Source organism: Polypterus senegalus, chromosome 17 (assembly GCF_016835505.1).
Source record: "Polypterus senegalus isolate Bchr_013 chromosome 17, ASM1683550v1, whole genome shotgun sequence".
NCBI classification, from domain to species: domain Eukaryota; kingdom Metazoa; phylum Chordata; class Cladistia; order Polypteriformes; family Polypteridae; genus Polypterus; species Polypterus senegalus.
The window spans coordinates 89,414,427-89,434,541 of NC_053170.1; the positions used below are offsets into that span (position 1 = coordinate 89,414,427).

General features: G+C 43.2%; 1 protein-coding gene and 1 long non-coding RNA gene across 2 annotated transcripts in view; one reads left to right on the forward strand and one right to left on the reverse strand.

The window, feature by feature from the left end:
* The window catches only part of fscn2b (fascin actin-bundling protein 2b, retinal), a 35,169-nt gene extending 15,054 nt beyond the window's left edge, over nucleotides 1-20,115 (reverse strand). The window contains exon 1 of the mRNA XM_039740133.1: nucleotides 19,194-20,115. Within this exon, the coding sequence (XP_039596067.1) occupies nucleotides 19,194-20,016 (823 nt within the window). The 5' untranslated portion in view covers nucleotides 20,017-20,115. The remainder of the gene's footprint in view (nucleotides 1-19,193) is intronic.
* LOC120517693 lies at nucleotides 7,307-16,261 on the forward strand. The gene is made up of 3 exons (XR_005631086.1): nucleotides 7,307-8,315; nucleotides 15,397-15,535; nucleotides 16,131-16,261. It is a non-coding gene; the product is annotated as an uncharacterized LOC120517693 (long non-coding RNA).

The window sequence follows — 20,115 nt, forward strand, 5'->3', positions numbered from 1 at the left end:
AGACACGATCAGGACTTAACAGGACCCAACCTATTGCTTCAATGCAGTCAGGACTTCACGGGAGACACCCCCATTGTTTAATGCTTCGACAGGATTGGGATGTCACAAGGGAGGCAGGACATAGTTTGGTGTGACGGTGTGCCGCACCAGGGAGGCTGGAGTAAGAGGGTGGACATTGGAGTTCTCCGTTGTTTGCTTCTGAGCCATTTGAAAAGCTGGTATTGATACCTGAAGTTAAAATTTCAGTACTGACTTGACACTAATATCCACAACGAGTGACATAACAGTGGCAAACATTATTCTCTTCCTATAAAACACCTTGCAGTGACATTTGCTATGGAAAGGTGCTACAGTATATAAAATTGCGAGGCTCATTCCCCACAGGCCTCCACTCTTGTTATCCCAGTCAAGTGCCTTAACCTGCCAGTGCTCTGCTCAGAGTGAATCAGCATGCAGTCAGTTGCACTCTACTTGTAAAGCACCTTGTAGTAAGGCTTTGTGTGGAAAAGCGGTATACAAAATTACAAGGACAAATCCTCACCAATAACTCATTCTATAAATCTGTGACAGTCGCTTAACCTGCCCGTGCCCACGGTTAAGAAATACATAAACAAAAGTTCTCTGCTTTTAAAAGACCTTGAGACGGCGTTTATCATTGGAACTTGCTATATAAAATCCCAACGGTCAGTCCCTTGCAGCGAACCCCACATCAGTCATTTAGTCTTCATAGTGTTCCCACAGTAGAAACATGTAAGCAGTCAAGCTCTACCTGTAAAGCACATGATAACAGGCTTGACTTTAAAAAGATGCTATATAAAGTTATAAGGATATAAGTCCTGATGCTGACTACTTAAGTGAGTCGTTTAATCTGCCATTGCTTCCTCTGTCGAAATGCAGACGCAGCTGCGCTGTACGTGTGAAGCACTTACAGTAATTATGAGGTTCTATATAAGCTGGCCTGCATTTTGCCAAAGTCATTGGCATTGCCACCTCACGAATACATTGTCCTGTGTTTGGATCCCATGCTTGATCGCTGTCAGTGTGGACTTTGCGTGTTCTCTTTGTGTCTCTGTGTGTGGGGGCTTTTCTCCAAATTCTGGGATTGCCTCCCTCATCCTAAAAACATGCAGGCTTTTCTGATTAACGTTTCTACATTACTCCTTGTCTGTGTGAGTGTGTAGGCAGTTGAGTCCTGGCATAGACTGGCACCCCATTCCTGCTTTATATTCAGAGGGCCAACTCCGGCACCCCCACCTGAGAAATGAGCTAAGCAGGTAACATTATATTATGGTTTTGAAAGGTGTGATACAAAATCGCCAAGATCCTTTCTTATGCATTGCTGACTACTAACTGTGTCAGTCTGGCATCCAATCTTCACATTACAAAAATACCCAAACGAGAGTAATATCCGTGACGGTCTCCTTGGCGCGGTCTTCACTTTGTAAAGGTGTTATATACTCAAAAATTGTTTTGTGATTTGCTTATCAGTTTTTCTTGCTGGTTGGTTGGGCAGAATGTTTACATCACTTCCTGTAATGGGCTCCTCCCAAACCTCACAACCTGCTCATCCACCATGACTACAGTAAAACAAGCAGCCTTCATGGTCGTTCATTCCTTACAGCTTAGTTCATAGTTTTTTCAGGGTTCCTTTGAGCACCTTTATCATAAACTGAGTATGGCATGCAGGCTTTTACAACACACACACACACACACATTGATTCATTAATAGCCAGGGTTTAAATCACGTGTCCAGTGACTACATGTGGATTTTGTGTGTTCGCCCCGTGTCTGCGTGGGTTACTCTCCAGATGCGTTAGTTCTTCTCTCACAACCCTAAAGATGTGCATGTGGAGTAGACAGGCACCTTTAAACGTGTGACTGTGGGTGTTATGTGTTAGTGGGCTCTGTTTTGGACTGCCCCCTCCAATATTGGCTCCTGTCTTGTTCCAGTACTCCTGTTACCCTGAACAAGATTAGAAATATTACTTTTAAAGCGCCTTTCTCCACAAAGTGCCTCACTAAGGATTTTTCCTTGAACTTGCCAGTGATTCCATTGTAAGAATACAGAAACAGGTTTACTTTTCCCTCCCGTAAGCCCCTCTGTATGATGTTCACTTTAAAAGGCACTATATATGCAGCTGCTTATCTGCCTGGTTAAGTGTTGTTCTGCCAGTCATCCAGACATTTTATTAAAACTCCCCACTTGCCACCACGCATACTCTTACAAGGTTTCCACTTTTGAAGGCAGTATCATTGAAGTTTGTGCTGCTGAAATAAACACCAAACCAAACCCGCAACCTTCACATAACGAGCACCAACCCCAAACACAGCCAATTAACGGCAATGTAACCGACGTCGAGAGAAAGAAAATGATCCCCAGTAATTAAGGCATTTCACTCTGTTGTAGCGGAGGCCTCTTCCAAAGACACGGCCATTGTTAATTCATCATCTACTTGCTTATTAATAAATAATTTAGAGTAAGGTGATTCACCCAGACCCCCACCCCCGCCCCCTTCCAAAGGGGCTCACATTTTGTGGCGCAGATCTCTTCTCCGTCTACATTTCACTTTTCAGGAGGATCAGCCAGACGTTAGTCTTTCATATAAAGCTGTTGAGGGAGTGATGGCAGCTGCCCTAGCAGTCTAAAGCTGAAGCTCCTCAGCCATCTCCATAGCCCCTCCAGCACTGGCAGACCCAATAGAGGCTGTAATCTGCGTCCTGTGGCTTAATAAGGAGGACTAAGGAGGGACTGCAAGTACCTGAAGAAAGCCCTGTTTGTTAGCCAGCAGACATTTTCAAAAGTTGGAGACAAGACTCCACACCTAAGGTTTCGGCTTTATACCTTTATTGTCAAATAAAAAAAAAAATGCAAAACTAAAGAGAGTACCCCTTTTGTGCTCTTTACTGTTCTCCTATTATGCGTTCCTCATACCTATCATCTGCCACAAACCGGGCACTATGCCACCGAGCACTCCTTCACCGGCATCAGACACCTATACCTGTTAGTTGAGTGTCTGGCCGTGGCAGAAACAGGCAAAACCTGTGCAGATTTTGGAGAGACACTCCGAGTTTACGCAGCCATACGCTGCTAAGATGTCGGGCATTAGAGGTGTTATATGAAGAAAGATTTACTGTAGACCCACGACATCGGCCACGCTGAGCCCTGCTCTCCTTATAGAGCCAGACTAGGGAATCGGGCACAACAAAGAACACATCGCTGCTGATCAGCCTCTGTTATTGGCATCGCAGAGCACAATACCATTTCCCAGAGTATAGTACCAGCCAAAGGAGGTGTTTGCCACCTTGTGTCCCAGCGCATCACATCGGCTCCATCCCTTTTCTATAAATTGCACCCTTAGAAGAGTTTCCAGCCATCTTTAAAACATTTACCTCACACCCTCCGCGTCAAACTATGACTGGAGACACACTGAAAAGCTGCATCTTCTCGAGCGGTGAAGGGCCTCCATGATGTATTTGTCTTGCCTCTAAGCTCAGAGGATCCCAGTTTTTCGATCCCAGCCCGGCTCCAGGTATTCCCTTTTTTTTACAAGCTCTGCAGGGTTAACTTTTAATAATTCTAAGCTGACTTGTGCTGAATCTTTAATCGTGTCCTTCAATTGATTAGAATCCTGTCCAGTGTTGGCTTCCTGTCACAACAGGCTCTAGCTCCTCATGACTGCTTAACTGGAAAAACCGCTTTACAAAATGGATGGGCAACTGCCTTTTTATAGCATCGCTATAGCTGTTTATTACTGTATCTATTCCTCCATTTTCAAACCTGCTTTTCCAGTTTATACCTATCTCGGTAACATTAGCTGAGAGCCAGCGCTGGACAGGACACTGACCCATCCCAAGTCATGCCCATGCCTACTCTCACTCATGATGGGCCAACATATTTCAAATGACTTTCCTATGATGATGTGAAGAACCTCAAGACCATGACTGATTGCCACCAACAGAATTCATTTAGCTGTGTTACGGCTTATATTGTGCAATGATGTTGTTTTTTTATTTTATTTTTTGTATTCATGGGAGAATGGCCCAAAAATCTGGCCTTTCAGAACCATACGTTCACCCCCCTCTGAAGAAATGTTTAGAGTGGCAATTCAATATTACTTCCTTCATCTCAAAGCACTTTATACCTTCAGTAAGATAATCCAAACATTTTTGAACTTGCTTATTTCATATTGAGTTCATTGAGGACCCTGGATAGGGCACGAATCAACTGCAGGGCACATTCACGATTCCTCATAGAGACCACCAGGGTACAGCTGGAAGCTTTTTAAGGGCAGATTTCGCAAAAATATTTGAAAGTTTTTCTTCACACAAAGAATCACAGACACACGGAATAAATTACCAAAAAGCGTAGTGGCAAGTAGAACTTAACAGTAAAATAATTAATCATACTAATACAGTGGTTTTCTCACAACTCAAAGTGCTTTACATAGACAGAGGAAAACCACTTCAGCCATCACCAGTATATAGCACCCACCTGAATGCGCCTGGCAGCCATTATGCTGACCGCACATTAGCTATAAGGTGGTGAGGGGATGAGAAAGACGATTAGAGACAGGGGATGATTAGAGGACCAGAAGGCAGTGGCAGGCAGTTTCACCAGGACATCGGAAAAAAACCCTTTCAGATGATGTCCAGGCATCTTTAATGACCACAGAGAGTTAGGACTTTGGTTTTACGTCTCATCTGAACGACGGCGCCATTTTTACAGCACAGTGTCCCTGTCACTGCACTAGGACATTGTGATCTGCACACAGACCGCAGTGTCAGCGCCCCCTGCTGGCCTCACCATTGCCTCTTACAGCAAGTACCAGCTGGGTCCAAACATGCTTTGCTTATGGTGGATAACTCGTTCTGGAGTGCAGGTGGTATAGCTGCTGGCTAGGGCCCTTCCCTTAATGATATTTTGGGCAATCTGTGTGAATTGGGTAGGTGAACCTGTTGGGGTAAATAACCTGTTCTTGTCAGAGTAGTTCTGATGTTCTAATATGGGGGCCAGCTTTAAAAGTGACACATCAACCCTAATCTGAGCCCTCAGGAGAAAACTCTGTATAACCAGTAGCCAGGGCTGGAATTCACGCTCAGGGAACTGTGCAGTTTTGAGGTAGCTGTGCTAACCACACTGCCACCGTGCTGCCCTCAATGTAATCCTTACTGGTGTGACCCAAGTTTATCTACCCCCTGAATTGTGGGTGACCTCACTCTGGATCCAAGACAAAGAAGATGAAACTAAAATCAAACATGATTGAAATTCCTGATGCTTCAGCAGCACCCAGGAGATGAGACAGCTGCTGTGAGGATGACTGGATTCTGGCACAGTCTTCATTAAATTCCTGCTCTCTTTAGTTAACACACTAAAATAGCAGATTTCTATATTAAAAAAACCTCCCTGGATACTAACTGGTGGTGCTGGGCGGTGCTCATCCCTACATGTTAAATATCTGGACACTTCAGTTCTGTCTTTTCAAAGTCTCGATTTAGTCAGAGGGAGGCTGACCTGTGTGTGGGAGGATTTACGTGTTGCTGCTGCACTCCTCATTTATTTAAGTCCGATTTCACTTTTTTTTTTTTTTTTTTTTTTTTTTTTATAAAGTTGGAGGAAATTCTATTTTTTCTGCCTGTTTGTTTAAATTAAAGCAGTTCTCCTGACCGGATAATATTCCAGCCTTAAGATATACACCTTATCCCGTGCTGGGATGTGCAAAACTTCATATAAACCTGGCTGGACAATTGCTATGTTAAGTTTGGAATGACCCAGACAAAGACCAGAGTGGAGGGTCTCCAAGACTCTGTTACCTTAGCCCAAATAAGTCCCCCTGTCTAGTGGACTATTCGTAATCTCTGCTACGTTGGACCCAAAAAGACGCAGACGTGAGCAGCCAGCCTGCAAACCTCCGAGATTGTTCAACCAGACACACAAACAGCAGGAAGTGTACACAGTCTAGGTTTGGGCCGCCCCAGTCACTAAAACAGCTTTAGCTTGCCTTGGGCTCAGAGTGCACAAGTGCCTGGACCGGTACTGAAGGGAGATGACACCATTCTTGCATGAGAAGAATTGTCATTTTTTTGTTTTTTGACGACGGTGGGAAAAACTGTCTGAAGCTCCAGTTCTGAATGAGACTGCTGTAAGTTGATATGTGGTCTGTTTTGCCGTCATCCTCTTCAGACTTCCAGCAAATCCAGCATCATGGTGCCTACAGCTCTATTTGACTTGGAAGACAACAAACAGCACACTGCTCATCATCTTAACATGCTACTAACTGCTTAAGTCAGGGGTCCCCAACTCTGGTCCTGGAGGGCCGCAGTGGCTGCAGGTTTTCATTCTAGCCCTTTTCTTAATAAATGACCTGTTTTTGCTGCTAAACAACTTCTCTTGAATTAATGTTAACTGACTTGCACCAGAAGACTCAGACCCCTTGATTGTTTCTTTTTCCTTAATTAGCAGTCCACCAGTAATGAGATACAAAATGAACCAAAACATGACCAGCAAACCTGTGTCCGTCACACAAAATCTGAAAATAAAGAAAGGTGAAGGTCTCAGGAATGTTGATCTGCTCAGGTCCACAAAACATTTTCACAGTGTGCTCTTAGAAAGAGAAAATCAACAATTTCGGAAATGTCTGCTAATGCACAATGAGAGCAGCAACAAGCCATGGAATGAAAGAACAAGGGGGTTTCATTAACAACAAGAATTGGCGCCTAATTAAGGAACTGGTTGGAGTTTGAGGCCCTGACTTAGTTGGTCTTCTGTTGGCTCCCTCACTTCACATTTCATTTCTGTTTGGGTGCCATTTAAGGAAAGAAATGAAGCAATTCAGAGGAACGATGAGGGAAACACATCTTAAAAAACAAGTCAATTAAAATTAATTCAAAAGAAATTAATTAGCAGCAAAAACTAGTCACCAATTAAGAAAAGGGTTAGAGTGAAAACCTGCAGCCACTGCGGCCCTCCAGGACTGGAGTTTGAGACCATTGGGTTAGCTGGTCATGTAAGGAAACGATAAGGAAAGAAATGAAGCAATTCAGAGGAACGCAGTGGTAGTGCTGCTGCTTTGCAGTAAGGAGACTGTGGAAGATTGTGGGTTCGCTTCTCATTTCCTCCCCGTGTGGATAGCGCTTTGAGTACTAAGAAAAGTGCTGTATAAATGTAATGAATTATTATTATTATTATTACATTTGATGGGGAACAAATTTTAAAAAAACAAGTCAATTAAAATGAATTCAAAGGAAGTTAATTAGCAGAAAAAACAGGCCACTAATTAAGAAAAGGGTTAGAATGAAAACCTACAACCAACCCAAGCCCTCCAGGACCGGATTTGGGGACCCCTGGCCTAAGTGAACATCACCTACCTTGACTGCATCACCAATGAGGAGGTACTTAGTCGGTGAGGCCTGCCCAAAGTGGACGACACAGTCACTGGCTTTCGAGTCAACCTGACAGCCCACAACCTCGGCCTACCCAACCACCGAAACCCTAAGACAGCAGTGAACTGGAAACCAAGAAATGGAAAAGAGAAGCAGCAGGGCTTTGGCCTTCAAGACCTTTGTGAAGACTTGAAAGCAGTTGACATTGATTTGGAAAGGAGCCACAACTACTGCAGCCGATCGCAAATTGTTTCAGAACGCTTGCTGCCAAGTGCGCTGAGTGCCACGGGAGGCTCTAAGACAAAGACTGATAAATGGACCCGCTCATGGCCTAATTCCTTCTAGAAGATTCCACTCCCCTAAGAATATACGGGTGTTATGACAACATGAACGTGATCTACTTGGTTTATTTGCATTTCACAGCTTTTATATTGAACTGTGATAAAATCTGAGGACAAACATTATGCCAGGAAATACAACCACATGTTAACAGAGCCACTAGAATCCTTCACAGTTTGATCCTGTGGATGTGCGCCACACACTTGTTTGACTGCCTCTTGAGAAAGAGATGGAGGAAGTCTCATTTGTAAAGTGCGTGTTGATGTGTATCAAATGAACTTAAAATGGCTCTGACGAATGTTGCAATTTCTGTCGATGTGACCCCCCACTGAACTGGCTGTCCAAATATTTCTTAGTGTGCAGCAAACTGCCCAAAGACCCGGCTTTGCAGTCTTCAAGGCTCTATTAATGTACATTCAACTAGACACAAATCTGAGGAGGCAAGTCCATGATAATCAGCCCAACCAGACGCGGAGCGTAGATCTGTTTGAACGGAAACAAATCTTAACAGCGGATGTTAGACAGAGCTTGGTGGACTTGGTGAAGTCTTCTGCCTGTATGGTTGCAACATGGACACAGATCTGACTAGACATTTGGTAAGTCTCTATTAATTATTGTGCACTCGGCTGAATGTGACCTGTGCGGGCCTCTAACAATGTGGATTCAATGGAAATGCTTAGTGTGGGAGACCCAATTCTTTTCTACTGTCAGCCCAACCTGGCATAGCTGTCGTTCGCACTATGTGGTCACTTTACTGTACAATGTCCTAAATAAATTGCTCACAGCTTCTACTTAAGTTACCCAGTAGTCAAGGCCTAATCCAGCTGCTATATGTGACAGTAGCTGTTCAAAGATCAAAGGTCCCACACCAGGCAGGAGATCCACTTCTGTTATGATGCAAATGTGAGCTGGTAGTCCAATCTTCCATTTGACCGTCCTTCACTAATTCCTTTCTTCCTTTTGTTTCGCTCTGGCTTATGCTCGCTAGTCACACAGATGCGCTGCTCTTTGTGCTCAATGCCTTTATTTTGTTCGCTCCTTAAGGAGCGGCTCTGCGCATCGTCGCTCTGTTGCTCTTTAAAAGTCAGAATGGCTTCCCCCAGGGCTGACTAAGTGGACAGCGTTTTATTTAAGGAGTAGAACTTCACTTATTCACTCAACCTGCTACTTTTGGCTTTGTCCACTTTGAAAACCTTTGGGGAATTACAGAGGTTAGACATATTAAGGCTGTACAACTTGTGGCAATGGACTGTAAACTGCAAGGTCGCTGGGGCGAGCCCTCACCGTTAGCTTATTGTGTGGCTCCTTATGGCTTCTCTAACTTGTTGCGGTGCCATTTGATGACAATTCAGAAATACGTGGAGAAAAGGGTCAGAAATAGTAATGATATTAAATCAATATACTCCGTGCCAATACAAATTCTGACCAGGCCACTGCGTATTTGGGATCTGCATGTTCTCCTTCTGTCCACTTGAATTAGTTTAGTATAAATAGTGACTATAATTTGACTTGGGGTGTGTGTGTGTGTGTGTGTGTGTATACGCTCTCCAGTAAACTGGCATTCTGTCAAAAGATGATGCCTGCCTTGCACCCAGTGATACAGGGACAGACCCACTCAAATTAATAATACATTTGAATTCAAATACAATTTGAAATTAATAATACATTTTATTTACAGTATATAGCACCTTTCCCATGCTCAATTAATAGATAGATAGATACTTTAATAGGTTTGAAATATTAACTCAAATTAATATACTGTTTTATGGTTCACTCGATACATTAATTTTCTGAACCCACATCGCATTTGGTTACAGTATATTCAACAGCGCTGGATACAAGGCAGGAGCTAAATTTGGATGGGGTGCCATTGATTTATCACCATACAGTACAAATCAAACGTTTTTTTTTTTTTTTAAATGTTAACTGCTGCCACCAGGGGGCAATCTGAGATGATATGTCATTAATGGAGTTTTAACTCCAGGAATTAGGACACAGTAGTCCAATATTTGGGTCACCTACTGCCCCTGCATAGGTTTTTGTTACGTAAATGTCATATAAAATGTAGGAAAAGAATTTCATTGCCAAGGAGACAGAGGGTAACGTGATGACAGCATCTCAGAAACATCAGAAGCAGCAGACAAAAATATCAAATATCTACAATACACGAATGCAAAGTATTTTCAAATGACGCCAGACTCGAATAGAGGAGATTTATAGTGTAAGGTGTAGATCTGGTCAGCGTGGATATTAGTAGGGGCTACTGGTGTATAATTTGACAAGCGTGGTATATTATTAAGGGCATCCATCTGTTTTCCATGGATGCCTGACCAAAGTGGGTCACTGTGAGCTGTGCATAGAGGGAACTAAGCTCTGGAAAGCCTACCAGTCTATCAGCGAGGACGGCTAGATGAGTGAGCAGACTGAGAACAACCGGGGGCTGCAGTAGCTGCAGACCGTTTTTTGTCGACAGCCTTTTAAAATCAGGTGGGCTGGACATATTGTGCTCAATTTGATATTATCAAATCAAATATTTTCAGACATTTATGTCGTAAAAATTATATATATTTACATACTGTGTATTGTTTTCACAGTTAGGGCACAGGAATCTGAAGCGACTCCATGGCACGGACTCAAAGTTCTGTTCAACTTTTTAGCCTATGGACTGCACTCTGTGTACGTCTTAGTAGTAATTGTGCAAACACTATATCAAATACCAAATCTGCAATGGTCCATACAACAGTCTCAATCTTGCAGTATGCTGCTCTGTTCACAGATGAAATATTATTTCATAAATCATTTAAACCTGTGAATTTTTCCTGCACGCATTTGTCACAGTGCACTTTTCTCAATGCATGTTTGTTCTGCAAGCTTTAGTTGTGCCAACCCAAGAAGCGTTTCAAAACCAACAATGACTCAAAACCCCAGGACTGAAGGCCAATGTCATATTAGGTGACTTTGCCAGTGATTTTCAGTCGTAGTCTTCATTTGCAGGTAGTTGGCGGCACACTCCTGTGAAGATGATCGTCTAACACGATATACCTAGCGACTGAGCTACATTAAAAGTCGAACAGGTCTGATCTTTTCTGTGGTCAGTGGTGCAGGCTCTTTGTGTGTGTGAGTTGAGAACTAATGAGCGTTCAGCAAGAAGTACAGTGCACAGAATGAAGCGAGGAGGAATACAGAGCACACAAGTTCTAAACCTCACAATTAGAAAAGAAACTCGTCTGTCTGATGTCTCGTGCTTTATGTCCTGGAACAGAATGGAAACAGACAAATAAAGGGCAGAGATTGCTGCTGAATCCTTTGTAAACCGCCGGCTCTGTCAAGCAGCACGCTATTGGCTGTCAGAAAAGAGGGAACGAATTACACAGTGCTGGAAGATCGGCGCTCAGTCATCAAATGTGATATGGGCTACGATTTTCAGTCATGTACGGCAACGAGATCTGTGACTGTGACCGGAAAATCAGACATGTCTGATGACCAGAAGTGGCGTAATGTGACATCGGCATAACACTGACCACTGATTTTGTACAAAATGCCTTCAAACAGAGGGGGAAAAAGTCATAGAGCATGCAGCTTCAAATATGGGAAGGTCCAGGTACAGAAACGTCACATCATTTCTTGAAAGTAGTCAGGTAAAAACTGAGAAGCACGTCGGAGTAGGTGACAGTCCGTCATGGTGATATTCCTTGAGCTTTTATGCTTGGTGTTATTGTAAAGTAACAGTGTATGATGATGGGGATCCCTTCTTGGGTTTAACATAGACTAGCCGTCCCCTGTGGCTCCGCCCGCGTTGTAGTGAAACAGGACAATGAGGAGGGCCCTGCCTGGCTCCCTACTCCTGACATCACGCTTCCCCCTCCCCTCGGCCTGCAGCCTCTGTCTCGGATTAGTACGAATAAATCGCTCCTGCAAGCAAACTATGATTCTTAGCACGATGACAGAAGCCACAAAATCAATTGGAATATTCAAGCAAATTATAGAAAAAAACCCGATCTTAGTCCATTAAGTGGTTCTCTCATTCACTAGCTAAGCGGAGGTAAGAAACGTCCCAAGGCTGGCGCGTGAGTGAGGAGGGCCGCATTTAAAAAAATTATAGAAAAAAACCCAATCTAAATCCATTAAGTAGTTCTCTTGTGAAAAGCAGACGGACAGACGTTGGTTTTTATATATATATATATATATATATATATATATATATATATATATATATATATATATATATATATAGTGCATCCGGAAAGTATTCACAGCGCATCACTTTTTACACATTTTGTTATGTTACAGCCTTATTCCAAAATGGATTAAATTCATTTTTTTCCTCAGAATTCTATACACAACACCCCATAATGACAACGTGAAAAAGTTTACTTGAGGTTTTTGCAAATTTATTAAAAATAAAAAAACTCTGAAATCCCATGTACATAAGTATTCACAGCCTTTGCTCAATACTTTGTCGATGCACCTTTGGCAGCAATTACAGCCTCAAGACTTTTTGAATATGATGCCACAGGCTTGGCACACCTATCCTTGGCCAGTTTCGCCCATTCCTCTTTGCAGCACCTTTCAAGCTCCATCAGGTTGGATGGGAAGCGTCGGTGCACAGCCATTTTAAGATCTCTCCAGAGATGTTCATTGATTCAAGTCTGGGCTTTGGCTGGCCCACTCAAGGACATTCACAGAGATGTCCTGAAGCCACTCCTTTGATATCTTGGCTGTGTGCTTAGGGTCGTTGTCCTGCTGAAAGATGAACCATCGCTCCAGTCTGAGGTCAAGAGCGCTCTGGAGCAGGTTTTCATTCAGGATGTCTCTGTACATTGCTGCAGTCATCTTTCCCTTTATCCTGACTAGTCTCCCAGTTCCGGCCGCTAAAAAACATCCCCACAGCATGATGCTGCCACCACCATGCTTTACTGTAGAGATGGTATTGGCCTGGTGATGAGCGGTGCCTGATTTCCTCCAAACGTGATGCTTGGCATTCACACCAAAGAGTTCAACCTTTGTCTCATCAGACCAGAGAATTTTGTTTCTCATGGTCTGAGAGTCCTTCAGGTGCCTTTTGACAAACTCCAGGCGGGCTGCCATGTGCCTTTTACTAAGGAGTGTCTTCCGTCTGGCCACTCTACCATACAGGCCTGATTGGTGAATTGCTGCAGAGATGGTTGTCCTTCTGGAAGGTTCTCCTCTCTCCACAGAGGACCTCTGGAGCTCTGACAGAGACACCATCAGGTTCTTGGTCACCTCCCTGACTAAGGCCCTTCTCCCCCAATCGCTCAGTTTAGATGGACGGCCAGCTCTAGGAAGAGTCCTGGTGGTTTTGAACTTCTTCCACTTACGGATGATGGAGGCCACTGTGCTCATTGGGACCTTCAAAGCAGCAGAAATTTTTCTGTAACCTTTCCCAGATTTGTGCCTCGAGACAATCCTGTCTCGGAGGTCTACAGACAATTTCTTTGACTTCATGCTTAGTTTGTGCTCTGACATGAACTGCCAACTGTGGGACCTTCTATAGACAGGTGTGTGCCTTTCCAAATCCTGTCCAATCAGCTGAATTTACCACAGGTGGACTCCAATGAAGCTGCAGTAACATCTCAAGGATGATCAGGGGAAACAGGATGCACCTGAGCTCAATTTGGAGCTTCATGGCAAATGCTGGGAATACTTAAGTACATGTGCTTTCTCAGCTTTTTTATTTTTAATAAATTTGCAAAAACCTCAAGTAAACTTCTGAGGAAAAAAATAAATTTAATCCATTTTGGAATAAGGCTGTAACATAACAAAATGTGGAAAAGTGATGCGCTGTGAATACTTTCCAGATGCACTGTGTATATATATATATATATATATATATATAAAATGTATACAGTGTATATGTGTATATGTGTATATATATATATATATATATATATATTTATTTAGAAAGAGAGATATGTGTATTGGGGTTCTACAGTATGATGTAATATAACGACAAGGTAAGGCTTGGATAGTTTTTTTTGGGATATATGGCCAGTTCTGTATCAAGTGCAGACCTTACAGTTGGGAAAGGCGCTATATAAATAAAATGTATTATTATTATTATTTTATGTAAACATTCACTTAATTTATAATTGTTACTTACTATTTTCCATGTCCTAACCATTATGATCTGGATTATCCATCCATCCATTATCCAACCCGCTATATCCTAACTACAGGGTCACAGGGGGTCTGCTGGAGCCAATCCCAGCCAACACAGGGCACAAGGCACAAACCCCAGGCAGGGCGCTAGCCCACCGCAGGATCTGGATTATTGTCTTCCATAATGTGAGCTTTAGATCTGAAGATATCAGATGGGACTATATTGTGATATGTTTTTAGTGTTGTTGGATTGGCGTGTGTGGATTGTTGCTGTGTAACCCTATTTTCACTTCATCATTTTGCTCCAAAATGTAGGGAACCTTTCCACGGATTCTTTCATCACCTGGTACCATACTAGGTTAACAGTGAGACAGAAAGTAATGTCAATAGTAGGTGTTGTCCAGTTTGCCTTAAGGATGTCTCTGAAATGCATCCTTGGTCCTTCTATGCTGCATGCATCTTAAATGTCCTTGGCAAAGAATTGTTTTTACACTCCAAATTTGCTGCTTCAATGTGGGAAGTTCTGAAATGAAATTCAAATCAATGTCTGCTTTTTGGGATATTTCATCACTTTTTTGGCCGCTAGACCTCAAGGTCTACCTAGACAATTGTTTTTTTTTTTTTATGAAATATGGGATGAAAAAACAATTGGCCCTGGTTTAATCACTTACTGAAGATGCACTGGGGTATACAAGTAGCTAATTGTTCAGGCACTGGTTCTCTCTCGATTGTACTACTGCACTTCTCCCCTGGCAGTGCTTCCTTGAACTGCTTCTCCAGAATGCAGCAGCTCGGCTGGTGTTCTCTGTGTCTTGTCTCACTTCAACTGTTCACCTGCATTAGTCTCTTAACTGATGTCCTGTTGCTTCAAGGATCCACTTCAAAACCGCAGTGTTGACTTAACGGTTCTGCTCCACGGTATCTCCAGTCTTTGGTCTCTCCATATGTCCCTTCAAGAAGTCTCTCTGCCTGTCTGCTGACAGGTTCCTCTCCTTGCCAGAAGTGTCAAGACTGGATGATGCCTCTTCAATTGTTGCTCCAAACCTGTGCCGTGAGTTCCCTTTGGCTATTCGAACTGCACTTAATTTCCTCCTATTTAGACACCTTTTGAAACGTATCTTTTCATTAAATATGTTGGAAAAGCATTGTGACTCAACTACAGGATGGCTGCTGCTGCACTGAGAAAGAGTTTAGGATACTGAGAGCTATTTTAGCCTAGTTCAAGTTATTATATAGTAGTAGTACGAATCCCTTTTGCTTGGGTTTTTATTTCATTCCTTGTTGCTTTTGATGCTTGCACCTTCTAATCATTCTTGTCTTATAACTTGCTTTGTAAGTCACCTTGCTTAAAGACATTTGCTAAATAAATGCATGAGATGAATGGTCTGTATGCTTTTATGAACTTTTAGCTTTATGAGAGGAATTGTTTAATTGGTAAGAAGCACTGAATGTAAGTTGAGAACTCGAGCCGCCAAAAAGGAAACGCAAGGAGCAGCCTACAATGCAGAAATCTGCTAGCGTCAGTACTTGAAATTGCTAGTCTTGTTCTCTTTTCAGGTTTTGTCATCCTAGAATACTAACCACAGAAAAAAAGATGTGGCATGAAGCGGTACGGAAAAAGACGCAGCCATCGTCTGGGATTCGATGACTTGTGATAGGCATAACAGGCATGAGGCAAAGCTGCATCCTCAAACAAGTAGGTGTGGACAGATAGATAGGAAAGGCACTATATAATAGACAGATATTAAAGGCAGTATATAATACATAGATATGAAAGGCACTATATAATAGACTATATAGTATATAATAGAGCTGAATTAGTTCACCAGTGTGCTCGAACCCCCAGCTCTGTATAAACTGAGAAGACACGAGGGGAGATGAAATATTCTCTGTCGAGATCCTTCCTAAAGTCTGTGGATCGACACCAGCAGGTAGGGGGAGGGTGGTCAGAAACACCAGCAAGATGGGGGTCTGGATTAGTCTCAGTGCTGTCAAGAGAGGAGACACTCATCAGCCCGCTTAGCCAGCCCTCCGCTAAGGTGCATACATGGCAACAACAAGAACGCTGACAACAATTTGGAGAATGCTGCTGAATCATCCAAAAGAAAATAAGAAAGGTGGGAGTTAACAATATCTTAAAATGGAGGACAGAAATTAACAACAGGCTGAACTAATAGAGAATGGTGTGTGCATAGACAAACACTCTAAACGCACAAGACTTCCCCATGAAAGAAAATTCCGGGTGTAACCAAAACCTTCCACCCGATCTGCTTTTTTCTTTTTCACCACAGTTGATACTCTCCTAGAATAGCCCCCCAAAAAGCAGCCAGCAGTTGGCACCACACAGCACAGCGGAGTATTGAAGGACAAATCGCGTCTACTGATCAAGCTTCCCCAACCAGAAACTCCAGCGTTGCCAATGGCAGACCACAGGTATTCATTGTTCAACAATGCAAACTGTTCTCTATTGTGCTTTGCGCTAGCATTTAGTATGAAAGGCGCTATATCAGATAAAATGGATAGACCGTTTCCAGTGTAAGGAACTTTGCAATATTGTTTAAAAGCTTGTGCATATTCCAATGACTAAACGCCGCCTAATGGAGTTTGATCGCAGGCCAGCAGTGTGGCACAGGTGTTGGCTCTGTCACCTCACAACAGGCCAGTTTAGAACAGAAGAACTCAGAATGTTGACTTGTTAAGCTAATAGCTCAGCTGCCCTGGAATCTCATCTAAATAAAAGTGAATTCAATTAACTTGCTATTATTTGTGGTTGAGTTTTGCAGAATTCCCAGTAAACGTGTTGCATATTGACCAACGTGCCAAGAAAGAATTTCACTCAAGTCTGTCAATGTAAGAACGAAGAGTGCTATTCACCTCTAAAGCAGCTCCATTCCACCATCTAAACACATTCTACTCTGTGGTTCACTACGTGGACGATTCTGTGTGTGCATTTGTGCCAAGATGGACTGTCTATGGTTGCTTCTGCTGTTGCATCCATTGTTGCTGGGATGGTTCCCCCCCCCCCATGACTGTGTACTGGTGAAACTGGTCCATAAAAACTAACAACTGCATGAGGTTTTGCTGTATACAATGATTTAAGACAGTGTGCGACAGAGTAACAGTTTAATATAGTGCTTTAAGATGGAAACTCTGATGAGAGAAATGGAAAGGACATGGGAGTCTTTACCAAATTAAGCCATTCCTGATATTTTGTTTTAGAAAGACAACCTTTTCACACAGACAGAATGCTCATTGTTAGAGGCAGGGCTATGGAGTTGGAGATAATTTTGGATACCTGGAGTCAGCAAAAATGTACCAATTCCGACTCCTAAAATTTAAATTGTAATGAAAAAAAAATACAGAAAGTTTAAATGTCCCATTTCACAAACAATAAAATTAAAAATTAAGTACTTCTCTGATGTAAGAATAAAGCCCAGTGCATAGTTGTGTTACTACTAGTGTGAAGTTCAGCTGAACTATTATACAACCTGACATTCACATATTGTAATCTGGATTACATTACAAAAAGTGTTTTCATTTTATCTCATATATAATGTGTTTAACAAGTTCATTTGAGTGTAAACAAGTGTAATGACGTAGGTCGAGGTGTGTGCTGTGGCCTGATGTGTGTTCAGGGGTTCTCGTCTTTTGTTTAAACTGGCCAATACAGTAGAGAGTCAGCTTCCTAGCCAGTAGTTCTGTGGTTAAATGACGTGTATGTTGTCTTCCTTCAATCAACATGGAAAATACATTAGCATATTAAATACAGAGGAGTCGGAGTCAGAAGTACCGGAAACTAAGGAGCCGGAGTCAGAGTCGAAGGATTTATCTACCGACTCAACAGCCCTGGTTGGAGGCCACACTAGACAGTTATAAAAAAAGATAGCGACGTGTAGACATTATGTGTGACGAGAATGAAGTAAATACAAACCGTCCAAGCCAACACTGTACACAGGTACCTTTATTCACCACCCTATAAGACAGACATACATACAGAGCCTTTGAAACCACTTCTACATCCAACTGGTGGGGCTGTCCTCCATCATACAAGGGACATTCAAAACGTTTCTGCACTTTTTTAAAAAAAAAAAACTCTTTTTATTAAGAATTTCAAAAACAAATGACATCACTTTTCTACATAGTCACCTTCGTTTGCAATTTTTCCAGTCACAACCAATGACTACTCCTCCCGCCTTCACCGTTTCCAAGAAAATGTAAAAGTGCGGAAACTTTTTGAACATCCCTCGTGTAACTTGTAACAGATTCGTCAGCACTCTGCCTCGATTATCCCCAATCAAAACTGACAGGCAGACACCCTGCATTCAGATTGGCGTAAACAACCCAGCCATGAAGTGCAGGATGCAGTAGATAAAAATCGGACCACCGAAGGACACGTAACCTTTCCATGCATTAAGGATAAGGCTAAAACCTTGACTGACAGGAAACTCGTCCAACCAAAATCTAACCAGGAATAAAAGTCCATATGCTACACCCCTCTCCATTTAATCCACTTAACAGGATGCGTCCAACTTGAACATTCACTGAGCACTGGTTTAATTCAATCACTGCTCAGTGGCTTAGGGGCTCCAGTGCGGGACATCAGGTCACAAGTTCATATCCAGTCACTTAGTGTGTGACATAGACAAGCACCCTCAGACTTGTTACTGTTCATAGGCAGTGCTTCAGGCTGGTGTAAGGCACTGTAAAACATGCGAGCACCAACAGTACGGCTAGTGATGCTACCTCACAGACCCCGCATATCCTGGGTTTGAATCTCGCCCCGGATGTTGTCTGTGTGAATTTTGCACATTATATACAGTATATTCCTAAAAACCCCCGGACATGTTACATTAGCTAGTGATTTCAGCTCGGCTCTGTGCAAGGTCGAGTGCGTATGAGAGTGGATTCTGTCGAGGCCCACGACCCGGGATTGGATTAAGCAGATCTGAAAACGTTCTGTTATGCTGGGCAATGCACAAATATTTGGGGGCTGCAATTGTTTACTCCTTTGCTAAACCTCATTATCTGGATAGTCAGCTTCTGCAGTTCTCCACAGCATGACTGTCTTATATCAGATATGTTGACTTGTGTTTTCTGTTAAATAACATGAAGTGCTTATCAGGGTGCCAGAGGGTGGTTGAAAGTGCAAGTTAAGAATTTCCCTGTACTCTGTACACATGACCATACTACTACTGCTATTATAACTGACTTGCACCCTCAAACTACAAATGGTGGAGATTACAGATTGTCAGAAATATAGGCCAGGACACTGCGTCAGGTATTATTGATCTTATTTCATGTCGCCCACCCTCAGCACAGTTTTGGCACAAATGCCCTACACAGGTTCTACCTACCTTGTCTGATGGACACAAATCTACAATTGGAAGCCTGGAAGACAACCTGTGGGTGGCTCTCTTCCAAGTCAAAGAGCTCCTCTTTTCCTGGCTTGGAGCTGCGTCCAGAGCGCAGGGTGCCCGTTGGGCCCATGGGGGTCAAGTACTTGCCCTCGCAATCCTTGAAGGCCAGTTTGCCAGACCTGAACTCCAAAGTGTAGCTTGTGCTGCGCTCGGGTTCTCGGACAAGCTTTCCATCGTTTCGAAGGAATCGGCTGTCGCAGGTTTTGAGGCAGTACTTGCCCTCCAGGTAGATCAAAGTGAGGAGGGAGTCCACACCCCAGGGAATGTTGCTGTCTGCCGAAATTTCATCCTCCTGGGCAGACAGGTGAGCATAGCGCTTACGACTGACACTCAGCAAGTTGGCCTGAGGGTGGAGGGCCAGGTGTACGGCCCAGAGCTCAGGCTCTCCAATAGACTGGGCGAAGCATGAAAGACGATCCTCGGAGCCACCAAAGTATCGGCTGTGGGGCGCAGACTGGAGGGCCCAGCGGCCGTCGGACTGGGCAGCAATCTGGAATCGACTGTCCTCGTTGGCCTCCTCTGCTTCACAGCTGACCTTGCCGTCCTTGTCTGCCGCCAAATAGCGTCCCAGATGGCTGCGTAGGTAGACTACAGTGCTCTCCTTCTCGTCCTGCTCTAAAGTCCATATCTGCTTCCTCTTCAGGCTTGGCGCCGACGCATTGACCTTGAAACCAAATGCCTCAGCTGTCAGGTAACGGTTCTCATGGTTGATCAACCCAAACTGGATTTTCAAGGATCGATGAATTCCGTTGGTTGGCATTGTTGGCCAGTCTTTGTAGATTCCAGTCAAAAGAAATGGGAGGGATACGGCAGATATTTCAAATAAGTCACCTTTGTGTCTCAGTCCTCTCTGCTATAG